General features: G+C 38.2%; 1 protein-coding gene across 3 annotated transcripts in view; it reads left to right on the top strand.

Moving 5' to 3' along the window:
- VRK2 (VRK serine/threonine kinase 2) overlaps positions 1–14,185 on the top strand; it is a 54,576-nt gene that overhangs the window by 13,499 nt on the left and 26,892 nt on the right. For all 3 annotated transcript variants that reach the window (XM_087961164.1, XM_087961161.1, XM_087961153.1), the window contains exon 8: positions 6,939–7,071. In XM_087961164.1, coding sequence (XP_087817290.1) covers positions 6,939–7,071 — 133 coding nt within the window. The remainder of the gene's footprint in view (positions 1–6,938; positions 7,072–14,185) is intronic.

The raw sequence follows: 14,185 nt of genomic DNA on the forward strand, positions 1-14,185 counted from the left end.
GATTGCCGTTTTACTGCTAATAACGCTGTCATTGAGTTCTGCGGCCTAATTAAGTTGGCCTCCTAATATACTGGTGATCTAAATTTATTACTGTGCTAACAAAGCAATATATCTCATCAGGTTTATATGGCATCTCCATTGACTACAAAAAAATGAAAGGTGAAATACTTCCCATGTTTTTGTTATGTTTTTGTTCAAACTGTGTTCTGCTACTCTGTGGATACTTTGCCTTTTAAGTATGGTGAGTAAAAAACTTGAACATGGATAATTGAGGCATGTATGTGAATATTTAAAAACACATTTTTGGTTTCCCCGGAGGTCATTGCAGAGCATTTATTTAGAATGTGTTGTTTGGAATGCGGTTGTATAAAAAGATAAGCAAAAGTCTTTCCCAGTACTGCATTTTCCTTATAATGGATTTGAAGACAGTATTTGTATTTTAGTGCTATTAATAGTAAATTTATTGCAATAATATAAAAAAGTGGTTTTAATTCTCTTACTACTTAATGCTGTGCAATAAAACCAAGCATATATTGTTTTATAATAAATAATTTTTATCTGATAAGGTTGGCGCTTGTAAATTCTAAAGATTTAAGTTGGATTCTCTGTGCATGAATAAAATTCTCACTCATGAAGAGTCTTCCCCTCTTTTTCTTTTCTATTGAGTATTCCAGAATACATAATAGAATAACAGAGCTGGAAGGGACCTTGGAGGTCTTCTAGCCCAACCCCTTGCTCAGGCAGGACATCCTATACCATTTCAGACAAATGGATGTCCAATCTCTTCTTAAAAACCTACAGTGATAGAGCGCCCACAATTTCTGAAGGCAAGCTGTTCCACTGATTAATTGTTCACTGTCAGATTTCTCCTTATTTCTAGGTTGCTTCTTTCCTTGATTAATTTCCATCCATTGCTTCTTGTCCTGCCCTCAGGTGCTTTGGAGAATAGGTTCGTACACACACACACACACACACACACACACACACGTCTTTTTTGTGGCAGCCTCTTAGATGTTGGAACACTATTATCCTGTCACCACCAGTCCTTTTTTCCAGAGATATGTGGAGAGATTTCCACTGTTTTCTTGGCTTTTAAGCTCAAGCTCAATTCTTGTGAATTCCATAAAACACAGCAATGCAATATGAGAAGCTTTCCTCTCCTTTATGACAGAAAGTATAATGCAGAGGACTACTAATGAGGACGCTTTGAAAATTTCTACCAATGTTATCCTGTAGCAGAGGGAATGCCTTGCAGAGGAAATCAGTATTGGACAAGCTGTTTTCAAAGAAGCTTGTTTTTCATTATTAATTTTCTTGTGAAGGCACTCTTAATATCTGAAGTTATGTCATTTGAAAGCTACTAATCAGTTCCAGTTTTTATTATTAAGCTTGAGTATTCTGTAACTGTGTTCTGTTGGGATAAGTTGATAATTGCTTTGTATGCCAAAATTCCAGATTCAATCCCTTATATGGGCTGAAAAAGAACCTAGACTAAAAACTCAAAGAACTACTGTTTTTATAGCAGCTTACAAAGCCTCAAAATTACTATAGTTTGTTGAATAAGTCACAATTGGTTTGTTTCACATAATACGCTATTTGTCTGTCATGATCTATAGATAACACTGACTGGATTTACACAACACACTAAACCAAATCAAAATTAGCCACATTATGGCTTAGGATAATACATAAATTCAATATCAAGAATAATGAATTTGTGGGGCCCTTGTTCTAATCTGGTATACATCTGCATCACTTAAGTATCCATAACTGTTAATTTTCCCTACTTCCCTTGAAAATAAAAATATGTCATTCTTTAGCTTCCTAGACTGCTGATTTCCTTAGCTACACTGCTGTAGCAGTGATGTCATCATCATCATCTTTAGACCAGGGGTGTCAAACTCACGTTGTAACAATGGCATCATGTGATCTATTGCGACTTTTCCCCCCTTTTCTAAACCAGGCGTGGCCAGTGTGTGAAGCCTCCAGCCTGTGGGCTGGGAGTTTGACAGCCCTGCTTTAGTTTTAATGTGACTTCCTCTCCTATTCTTGGTAGATTAGATTAAATAATTACTCCCTGTAATTACTCCTCCTCATGTCAACATTACACTGAAATTAGGCTATATCTTAAATTGATAAGCTCAGTAGTATAGTTGCTTCAGTCAATTCCACTAAGTTGGGTTTTCTATCACATTGATTAGATATATTATTGTCTTCTGGCTTGGCTAGGTTGAATACTAAGCAAAGTGAATCCACCAGAAAATGCAAGAGCAAATAGAGGCAGTCAGTCAGCCTGATAAAACTTTTTGTCTTTTCTGAGAATTCCAGATGCTGCATCCTGTCTTCAGTCTTCATATCATAGTCTCTATAGATCTGTTGGATGAGATATGCATTGGTGTAATCTGAAAAGAACGATCCCATGAAAAAAGAGCACTGTGCTCCTGGTCCCACATTCTAAATATGCATAGAAAATGCTGCAACAAGAAATTATATTTTAAAACCTGTCACTTCAGCAGTCCCAAGACTGCCAAGCTTGCCTGAAGCCCAAAGAGGAGCTAATCATTTTAATGGAATCGGTTACATGATAACTTGCTTATTTACCTTTTACTTTGAAAAAAAAAGATCAGAGAAAGAGTATCAAGAGCAACATAATTAAGAGCAAGGTCATTTCTTGAGATGTGCATATTGTTTTAGGACAGGAACAAACTTCCGAGGAAGAACAAAAATAGTTTCATGGGATCATTCTTTTCGGAGTGATATAAAAAATAGTTTCTTCAGTATAGTAGATCGTAAATTAAAACTGTTTCCTACTTCCCTCTTTCCCAACTCACAGCACCTACATGCTGGCTGTGTGTGAAAACAGTTATTTCCAAACTGTATTGTGTATGTGCAGTATAAGGATACTTTCAACTTATGCTAAATAGTTTCTCATTAAGTTGCAAATGCCATTTTAAAAGTTTTAATAACAATCCTTGTTGAATTTTGGATAGTTAAAATATTTCCTTCATCATGTGGATTTGTAAATGTATACTTGATGGGCACCATTTTTGCCCTTCATTAAGAGACATATATTTATTAAATTTATATACTGCCAGTTTCATCCTTCTACTATCCCTTAATGCTTTGAAAGACTTCATTGAATGAAGTACAGCAACAGTGTAAAATTAGAGGGCAGCCCACAAAAGCTTTGAGTGCAATACTCAGATGATCCCAGAAGTTGCATCTAATTGTAACTTTTACTATGGCAGAAATATAAAATTATGAAATGGAAGAATATATTTAATAAGACATGCCTGCATAGACATCATGTTCTTTTTTGAGGCAAGTAGAGTTATACAGTAGCATAGAAAAACTGTAAAAATAGCAAGCAGAACAAATCAGAAGCAAGAGATATGAAAGAAAAATCTTAATAAAGTTCATATTCACCATACTTCTATTCATAAACACTGTTTTTTCTTATCTTTCTTTTTTTGAGGATCTCAACATTATCCAACCCTGACTTCCTTGATGAATTTTTTATTATTATTACTACATGTCTCTTAAATCAGGGGTCCCCAACCTCGGTCCGCGGACCGGTACCGTCCAGCGGAACAAGTCTTACCGGGCCGCTGGTTGCTGGCGCCGCCATCTTTTTGGTAAAAAGTGCTTCCGGTGAGCTTTTCCGGGTAGAAAGCTCACCGGAAGCACTTTTTCATCAAAAAGATGGCGTAGCGCTTCGGTGAGCTTTTCCGGGTAGAAAGCCATTTCTACCGAAAAGCTCACCGGAGCGCTAGCGCCCATCTTTTTTGACAAAAATGTGCTTCCGGTGAGGTCACCGGAAGCACTTTTTCAAAAAAGATGGCGCCCAGTTGATGCCGTACTGGCCGCGGCGCCCAGCTGATGCCGGTACCGGGCCGCAGGCGTCAAAAAGGTTGGGGATCACTGTCTTAAATGACATGTTCACGCCACTATGCTTTTCTAAACATAGTACTCACCTCTGTTGAGTGTGTCTGTACATTGTATGCATCTTGATGGGATGCAGGCAATAGTGGACTGTTGTTATTGCTTTGGTGCTTTTGAATCAGCATTTGACTCCTGGACAAGGCCTGCAGTTTTCTTGGCAAGATTTCAGAAGTGCTTTGCCTTGCCTCATCCCTAGGGCTGACCCAATGTCATTTAGCTGACTGCAAGTCTCAGGCAGGGGTAGAACTCAATTTCTTGGGTTTTAATTATATGCCTTATGCCTTATCTACTATATCAAAGTAGTCTCAGTGCATTGGTTTGCAAGTATTATTTAGAGGTCCTTGCTTTAATGAAAGTGTATGTCCACTTGGCTTTGGTTGCACATGCAACAGGCAGCCCAGTTTTTGCCATAACTGATCATACTGTCCATATCATTCACAAGAAATGTTGCATTCTGCACAGCTATGACTAAGGTAATCAAATGTACTTTTCTCTTAATTGATTGTATTAATTGAATGTTGAATGAAAGGAAATTAAATTACATTTTTATCCTGGTTCTTCATCTTTGCACTGTTATTTAAAGAATAACCTTTGAAACATCATTCATAGCTTGGCCCAGATGGAGTTGCACATCTGAGATTTTACAGGGGTGTAAGTGCAAGTAAAAAAGTGATACTTTTCTGCAACATATTTTTCTTTCTTTCTGGCATTCCATTTGTATCAATATATTTCCAAGATCTTTATTTTTTGTTTCTTATTATTTTTAAAAATTAACCTGTGGAATTTACACAAAATAATACAGTGATCATTAATTTGGATGTTGTAAAGGAAGATGGGATAAATTCTTGAGAACAAGTCTGTCAAGAGCTGTAGTCTTAAAAGACAGTTCTTGGAAAAAGCAGAACATGCTGTTTCTCCATAGACTTCTTATATTAGTTTTTTTTAAAAAAAAAAAAAACCGTAAGTCTTTAAAAGTCTAGGGCAGGATCTCCCTTGTAGACTTTAAAGTATACAGCTGTTGTTCTACCAAATTAATAGTGGCAGCAGGCTGATGTAATGGGTGAGGCTAGAATTTACTAAGGAGAAAATGCTAATGTTGCTTTTGAGTCAAGAATAGTATGCTTGTAAACATCAATTCAGGGGAACAACGGTAGGAGGAAATATCTCTCTTTTACCTGCAACTAGTTGCTTCTGTGAAAAAGAAAATATTCTAAGATGGGCCTTTTTTTGATCTGGCTGAATTATTCTTGTCCTAATTCTTATAATGCATTGAAACATGACGTGCAAATAGAGAGTATACTTCCTGCTAGGAATGTAAGTAACCTAACAGCTATTTGGGATGGAAATATATAAACCAGTGTAGACATTTTAAAACTGTATCTTTAAGAAAATGCAAAATGTAATTGGGTGTGGTTTCTCAAATGGCCATAAGATGGAGCCAGAAACCTGGGTTATCTTAGTCTCAGAAGAGAGTGTGTCTGAGTGAGTCTCTGTTTTTCATTCAGTTGGAAAGTATTGCTGTTCCTCCATTTCTTCTAATTGACTGATATTACTGGATTTGATGTAAGTCTGATACTGAACTGTTTTTGACACTGGACTTTGATATTTGGATTATCCCTGGACTAAAAACTGACTGATCTTACCTGTGAATGACTTTGGACTGCCTATTTTGAACTTTGCTTAACGTTTCTGGAAGTAAAACCCTACATTTACTGTACAGTGTATCTGTGTGCTGTGTGTGTATTATTCAAACACTACTTTCTATATGTCTCCCTGTATGCGCTCATTCTCCTAATGGGGAATTACCTCAACACTTCCTTCAAAATTTAATATTATACATGCGGAAATGGAAAGCATGTTCCTTGTTTCAAAATCTTACTCTGCTCTAGAAACAAAATGTTTTAAAGCATAGGTCTTACATTCTGTGATAGTTTATAAGTTTAAATTGTTTTATTTTTGCAATTCCATGGTTATTTATATGTTAATATTAAGATGTTTTTCTATTAAATAGAAAAAGTTAAACTAATTAAGAAAGAAAATCCTACCATGAATATATCAGGGTGATTTTTCTCACTGAATGTAAGTGCCATAAGATAAAAATAAGATGTTAAGAGGTCAGTTGGTATTGCTTAGGTTTCTGTCTTTGGACTCCTGTTTCATTTTAATTTTGCTTCTCCCTCTCCCTCCATTTAATTATGTCCAAAAGTTGTAGACTTAACTGGACAAGTTCTTGTGGTTTTCTTGGCAAGGTTTTTCAGAAGTGGTTTGTATTGCCTGCTTCCTAGGGCTGAGAGAAAGTGACTAAGGCAGGACTAGAACTCACTTTGTCCTGGTTTCTAGCCTGACGCCCTAATTACTACACCAAATTGGCACTCTGTTTTATTAATCTGTGCCAAATCCAGGTATTGCAGAACCCACCTTTTCAGGATAATACCATGTTCACTTTGGGGGTGCCTTAGAAAAGTTCTGAAAAGCAGCTCTTCAATTGTAGAGTATTCCTCTAGAATGCTTTCTGGGGAGGAAATTGGTATGTTAACACAATGGGTGTTTGTGAAACTTTTCCTTTGTGTTCTTGCCTATAACTGAACCCATTTTGAACTTGTTGCAGGGCTGGTTGTTGAAAGGTGGGATCTGTATGTGAGTGTGTTTTATGAGAGGGAAGGCTCCCATAAGCAGCATGAAGAAAGATAAAAGACATACTGCATTTTATGATGTCTGGATGCCCACCTGGAGAGAAAGAAGCCTAAGAACAAAATGTGATTTTATTCTGTATTGCTTGGAAATAAGGCAGCGCATAGAAGGCACACAACTTAGAAGGGGAAAGTAGCTGTTAATAGCCCCCAGATGTACATATTTTATCCTGGGGTGCAATTTGGCTTAATAAAATGCAGATCTAACAGTGTCCTTAAGCCACCATTTTCTTCTGGCTTAATTAGAAAGGTTATACTTTTTCAGAGGACGAAAGCATCATTCATGTCTCTGCTCATGTCTTCCAGGTTTATCTTGCTGATTATGGACTTGCCTACAGATATTGTCCCAGTGGGAACCACAAAGAATATCACGAAAATCCTAAAAGGGGCCATAATGGTACAATGGAATTTACCAGCATAGATGCACACAAGGGAGTCGGTTAGTTTCTTTCATCTCTTTTCCTCCACTCCCCCTTCCTCCTTTCCACTTTCAAACACTTCAGAAATTACTTGCTGAATTTGTGAAACATGGGAGCAATGGTGGCTCTCAGTAAAGCTGAAGTGGCTTTTGCATGTGATAACTTTCTGTCCTATTAAGACGAATGTAGTTATTCGTGCTATTGCAAAAGGTGAACCTTTTTTTGCAAGCATTGGTCCTGAGAATATTTCTGGAATCTTTCACTATGGAGTTTGTACTGTGTGCTTCTTAGGCTAGAAGCCAGTTCCATGCTTTGTCTGGACTGCTGATTGGGTAAAAAGAACGATCTACGGTCTGAATGAGAAGTACTGAACCATACAACTACAAGTAGTCCTCTACGTACGACCACAATTGAGTGAAGAATTTATGTTGCTATGTGAGAAATTTCTTAAGTTTCACTTTTGCCCCATTTTATGACTCTTCTTGCCACATTTGTTAAGTGAATCACTGCAATTGTTAAATTAGTAACAATTCACTTTTGCCCCATTTTATGACTTTTCTTGCCACATTTGTTAAGTGAATCACTGCAATTGTTAAATTAATAACATGGTTGTTAAGTGAATCTGGCTTCCCCATTCAATTTGCTTGTCAGACGGTCGCAAAAAGGGACCATGTGACTCCAGGACACTGCAACTGTCATAAATATGAACCAGTTGTTAAGTATCCAAATGAAAATCATGTGACCATGGGGATGCTGCAAAGTTCATAAGTGGGAAAGATGGTCATGTCACTTTTTTCAGTGGTGTAACTTTGAATGGTCACTAAATAAACTGTTGTAAGTGGAGGACTGCTTGTAGAAGTCTCTAATTTTTTTTGTTCAATATATTGGCCTCTCTTTTTTTTTTCTCCAGAAGTTCAAGGCAGCAGAAAATACTCTGTCCAATTTTTATCCCATCAATACTACAACGCCTAGATTAGTCTGAGAGATAGTGATTGGCTGTCAGGCATGAATAACTAGACCCACATATGTAGAGCTCAAACTAGCTACTTTATTGCTCTATGCCTATTTCACAGGAATCTGCCCAAACTGGCAATTTCTGCATGGGAAACCCTAGCCTAAGGCTCAAAGGCTCTCTTATGTTTATGTAGTGAGTCCAGAATAATGCCCCACTTGAATCCTCTTCCCAACTCAGGTGGTTTCTCTCCAACATTGGCCTGAAATTCTCTGATATCTTCAACTTGGGTCTTCCCACTTCAGCAAAAGAGATTTTTATGCAGTGTGGTGCCAATTATTGTGGCCATGCTGACTGGGGACTGAGACTTGTAGTCAACTACACTTGACCCTTTCATACATGAAAGCCTACGTTAAGTTGATCTTTAGGCCAACTGTCTCTTCTTTTCCAAGTACTCAGTGAGTAAATTCATATCTTTCTGAAATTTCTTGGTGTGGTAAGTCTCTCTGCCTAGCCCCCCAACAAACCCCCCCACCCCCCCCCCCCCCCCCCCCCCCCCCCCCCCCCCCCCCCCCCCCCCCCCCCCCCCCCCCCCCCCCCCCCCCCCCCCCCCCCCCCCCCCCCCCCCCCCCCCCCCCCCCCCCCCCCCCCCCCCCCCCCCCCCCCCCCCCCCCCCCCCCCCCCCCCCCCCCCCCCCCCCCCCCCCCCCCCCCCCCCCCCCCCCCCCCCTAGTTTCTTACATATTTTAAAAAAAATATTTTAATTAAAAATTGGAAACTGACATGTTGAAAAGCAACATTCTCTCATATCATTTTTTCGCCATTAGAGGACTGCTAAACTTCCTTAGAAAATGAAATGGGCTGTATAAAGATTACTAGAACATATAAATAAGGATGGCTGCATCCTACTGATTGATTGATTATTTATTTACTGGTATTATACATCACTTATCTCATACAGTGACTTTAGTCAACCTAGTGACAATCCCCCAAAACATGGTTAAAAACAAAAGTACTGTTTCCCGCCAGATCAGGCATCCTTGAAACTCAACCCCCATCGTAACCAAATGCTCAGGAAGAGCCAGCTCTTTAAAGCCCCTCCCCCAAGGCTAATTAAAGGTAACAATCCCTCTAAACTCAGGTGGAAGACTGTTCCAGGGAGCTGGGGCAGTCATGAAGAAGACATGCCTTCAAGGTTGCATTAAGTGGGAACATTTAAGGGAAAGGACCTGGAATTGAAAATCCAGCCATTAACCCCGGAAAACAAAAATAAGAGGTAGCAAGGAAGGCTAGAGGGAAGTGGCTGATAGCATGCTGTACTAGGTCATGACAACCTCTTTTGAATAAATAATCCCACATCGCTCAGAGCCATTTTGTGCAACAATCCGCAATATGCTTTCAAAATTTCAAAAGTATTTTATGAGATCAAATTGTGGGGGATTCCACAATTTTGTGGTTTGATTGATTGAATTTGTTTGAGCTTACATAATAGTGAGTTGTTGTCAAGTACATAATGGATAGATATTATCTGTGAACCTAGTCATTGTCTCATCAGCAGTTGTGGAGGAGGACTGGTTTCCTGATAGCCATACTATTTCAATTGCTCTTGTCAATGGATCTAAGGCAACCAACAATATAATGAATTAAAAAGTTTAAGCACAGGTCAGCCTCATTTAATGATAGTAATTGCAAACAGAATTTCTGCTATTGAGCAAAGCTATTGTAAAATGTAATATGCGACTGTGTCATTTAGCAATGGAAGTTGCAGCATTTCCAGTTGCTGTCATTAAGCGAATCTTGCAATGTTGTTAAATGTGATATATCACTATTTGCGACTGACTTTGCTTGTAGGAAGCTGGTGCACAAAGTCGCCAATGGTGACCTGGTGACCTTGCAAATGCCATGATTAGAAACTATTCACCAAACACCCAGATTGTGACCACATGGTTGTGGGATGCTGTGAGGAGCATACTTGCCACTTATTCAGAATCATCTTAAGTTCAAATGGTCACTGAACAGTCACTAAATGGTTATTAAGTAAAGACCATCCGTATATGTGGACTAGGTGAAAATGCACAATATCACTTCTGAAATATATGTTAAAAGACCATTTACACAAACCTTCCAAAAAGTTAGAATTTAGTCATGTTTCTAGAGAAACAGACTGGAAAGGTGTAAGCTTCCCTAATGGGGATTATTTGGATACTTGGAGTCTAAAAACAAGGCTGTTCCCCAACCAGAGCTAACTGGTTTGATAGAAAGCTTCTTGGTGTGTCCAGTACGCACAAACAATAGGAGAATGCATATCTTTCACATGCTGCTCGCCCCTAACTAGTTTCCTACCTCCTCATACCAAACATTCAACCACAACACTTGCTAATCTTGCAGTCCATCGTTTTGCTGTTATTAGACTTGGTTATTGTTTCATTTACTACTTCTCTTGCACTGAGTCTGTGGGCTCTTCTTTTATATTAAAGTAGTTATATTACTCTCATTGTTCTATAAGCTATGTGAAGTGTTAACTTAAAAAAACTTTTTTCCGGTAGACTTTCATATATCTTACTTATTTAAACTCACTTTGATGGTATCGGAAACACATTTGCAGGTAAATTACATACATAGTCCTTTTATTGGGTATTGATTGTACTGCCTTGCATTCCAAGGCAGACTTAATTCAACAATTCCCTAATTAGTTAAAGTCATAACCTGTGTCTTGTATTCATTTACCATTAATTAAACCTCAGCTGTTTATTACACTGCCGTCCAAATTCAATAGCCAGCCCAAAGAGCCATACAAAAGGAGTGGAAGGTCAATATTGAAAATATATGGTATGGCGTAGGTGTCGTCCCCCCCCCCAGCTTGCATTGCTTGCAATCAATATTGGTCAATGCAACACGACTTTCTTAGTTGCTATGTCAGCAAGACACAAAGTCAATTCTCGTGTTATGCTAGTATGAAAAAATAAAAGTGATTATTGGCAATGTTTGACTTTTGTTTGAGAGTCTTGGTTTATTTCAATTCTATCTAGAAATACTTCCTGCTGTGCCTATATGACTATTTGTTTTTCATTGTCCACCTCTGTATGATTTCCTTTAACCGTCTTACAGTCCACATTCCAGCTTACGGCAGCGTAATTCAAGTCTTCTCCAAATGCACTGAACTTTAACAACACATTACCAAGTCACTTATGGTACAAAATGCAGAATTTATTTCTTGCATGTCCCTCATCTTTTGCAGCTCTCTAGAAGGGAGAAGGGAGGGGAGTTGTTTACACAAACATTTGTAGTTGTTAATAGCTCCTGAACTGTTATCTTAAACTAATACTTTCTAACGAGTTTTGCTTGGCACAAACAACTATATATTATTGCTTTTTCTATTAAAAGGACCATTGACCATGTAATGTACAAGGCCTTGATAATTTGCCAGCACTGTTAAGACCTGTAGTCATTTAAGGCTGGTCATTAGGAAAAATGAAATGGGACTCTTGTGCCTCCCTGATGCTGAAACAATTGCACTGTTTGACCTGCCAGAAGCATTTTGGACTAAAGCAGCTATAATGGCCAAGCAGTTCCTGACCCGGACAATGGGGATAAGGAGAATGTGAATCTGTTAAGTCTACTGATGCTGTGCTGGTTTTTTTACTGGTTCTTTTTAGAGCTGGGGAATGCTTATTTTCTGAAAAGCAACTCCAATATTTTATGCAGAATTATTGGATGAAAAATAGGGATTTGTAGCTACTGATTGGGTGGCTATCCTTGTGGCACAGGGAGGCACTATTGCTTAATTCTCAGACAAAGTTAAATGCATTTGCATTATAGCTTCTAGTTCTGTGGTCTGTTATGTTATTTAATGTGTTAGTTTTTCGGAACAAATAGTATGTGTACCTTCCAGGATCTATAACTTTTGAGAGCTAAAAAATGTTTGGGCAAGTATATTTTCTTTTTGCAAAACAATAGCATTCTCAAAATATCAAATCCTGTGTGATATTTAACATTTTGAAATTTCATGGCAGAGTATTTTGTGAGTTGCTTGTTCCCAAATTTTTCTATTGAAAATGCTTTAAGTGAGAAACATTATTTTTGTATGTGGAATTGGGTTTCTGCAAAATAAGATAGGATGCTAAAAGGGTTAAAAGGCCTTGTAGAATCACAACCAGCATATTTATTTTGTTATAATTAAATCCCTACAGAAAAGTTGTTCTATATTTTAAGGAAAAATTGAGTATGTATTCTGACGAGAACGTTCCCACAGTGAATGGGAATGTACTTCTTCAATACAGTAGTCATTTTCTTTCTGTTTGTGTAGTTGTAAGCAGTTGAAGCTATAGGGAAAGATGATGTATTTTAAACTCTGACTGCAATTTGGAGATCATTTCTAATTTTAGCTTCTAAGGGGATAAAACTTGTTTCCACAACATCTTTTCTTTGTGGCAGTAGATATTAATAATAAATATTGACTACATCCAAATTCTATCTACATTTAGCATAACTGGGGGAAGGGAGGGTGATGGCTCAGCAGTTGTCAGCTGGAAACCTGAGAGGTCAGGTTTAAGACCTGAATATCATCTAATGGAGTAAGCTCCCATCACATTCCCACCTAGCAGCTTGAAAGCATGCAAATGCAAGTAAATAAATTGGTACCACTTCAGTGGGAAGATAATAGTGTTCCATGGCCTTTGGCATGTCATCCTGGCCACATGATCACGGAACAACACTGGCTCCCTTGACTAAGAAATAGAGATGAATATTGGCCTTTTAAGAGTCGGACCCGACTGGAGAGGGGAAATCTTTACCTTTACTTAGCATAACTAATACTAAAGTAGTTAGTACTAAAGTAGTTAGGGCAAATATACATATATGCTATAACCATCCACATGCTATTAAAACAATCATAGAATATGAGCTTTCTTGATCAGAATATGAGCTTTCTTGATCAATTTAGAACCAACTTTCTGGCTTTTCTCCTCCCACCCCATCCTTTCCTACACTGAATCAAACATACAAAGCATAGGAATTCTCATTCCTGACTGTACAATGCAAGAATCCCATGTTTCAGAAGAAGACCCCTGGCCAGTCCTGTCATAGCCAAAAAAAAAAAAACCCAGCCACTTTGGGTGATGAATGGAGTCTCAAATACAATCTCCTTAGCCTGTAGCAGTAACTTCCTGGAGCCATACTTCCCCAGTTCTCAGGAGGGTTCTGCCATTCCAATTGGCTATCACTATCCTATAGGAATCTCTCTGGAGGAGCAGGAATGGTGGGAAAAGAAAGGATGTTGGAGGGAGTAGCAGGTGTTGCTACTGTATAGTGCAAACAGAGCACAGGTTTTTTTATACAAACAATCCCACTCCAATCACTGGTTTACCTAAGTAACAGTCCTGTATGAATAATGCTGGGCTGTATGCATTAACAGATCAGCTTATTATATGATACCCACCTGTGTTCCTAAGATGAGAATAAAAGAAATATTTCTGTTCTGCATGCATAACTAAGGTTTGTTTGGCCTTTAAAGCAGAATTATGACTATCTTGTGACAAATACAATAAAAACAGCTGAAAACTCATAAAAATGCTGTTTAAGTAATAAACATTTAGCATTTCTTGCTCCTATTCCTCCAGATTAAATTTCTTGTCCTTAAGACCATAGCTCTAAGCAACTATACAATTGCCTTATTTTTATCATGGAACCTGACTGCATTTTATTGAGCATTCATTTTTTGAAATGTTGCACTGTGAAAATAGTGTTGCTTTTTCCTGCTTGTTTCTTGATAATTAAAGAGAATTATACCTGTATCAAGCATGCCTCTTAAAAATTTGTTACATAGTAGTGTTAAAAAGTAATATTTGGGTCAATGCTGTATATGGATTTTTGTAGATTTTCTACTCAGTGAGGCATGCAGTCAATACCTAATTTCTCAGGAGATATACTGCACTCAACGTATTGAGCTTCTTTTAAATACTCTAGGCTCTGCGTACCAAGTGCATAAGACTGGTTTTAATTTGCCATCATTGATGGACATCAGAGGAGTATGAACTGTCTGAATTAAATTTGTTCCAGCATGTGTATATCAGGGCAGGATGAAAGGTGAGACAATTCAGGTGCCGTCTGTCCTATTTTGTTAACAAATGAATTACAGAACTGATGTTAGCAGCTTTACTCTTTCTCTAAAAGAGCTGCAAATCA

This window comes from Notechis scutatus, chromosome 1, assembly GCF_049901735.1.
Source record: "Notechis scutatus isolate UNSWTSFEM ecotype Mainland chromosome 1, rNotScu1.2, whole genome shotgun sequence".
NCBI lineage: Eukaryota > Metazoa > Chordata > Lepidosauria > Squamata > Elapidae > Notechis > Notechis scutatus.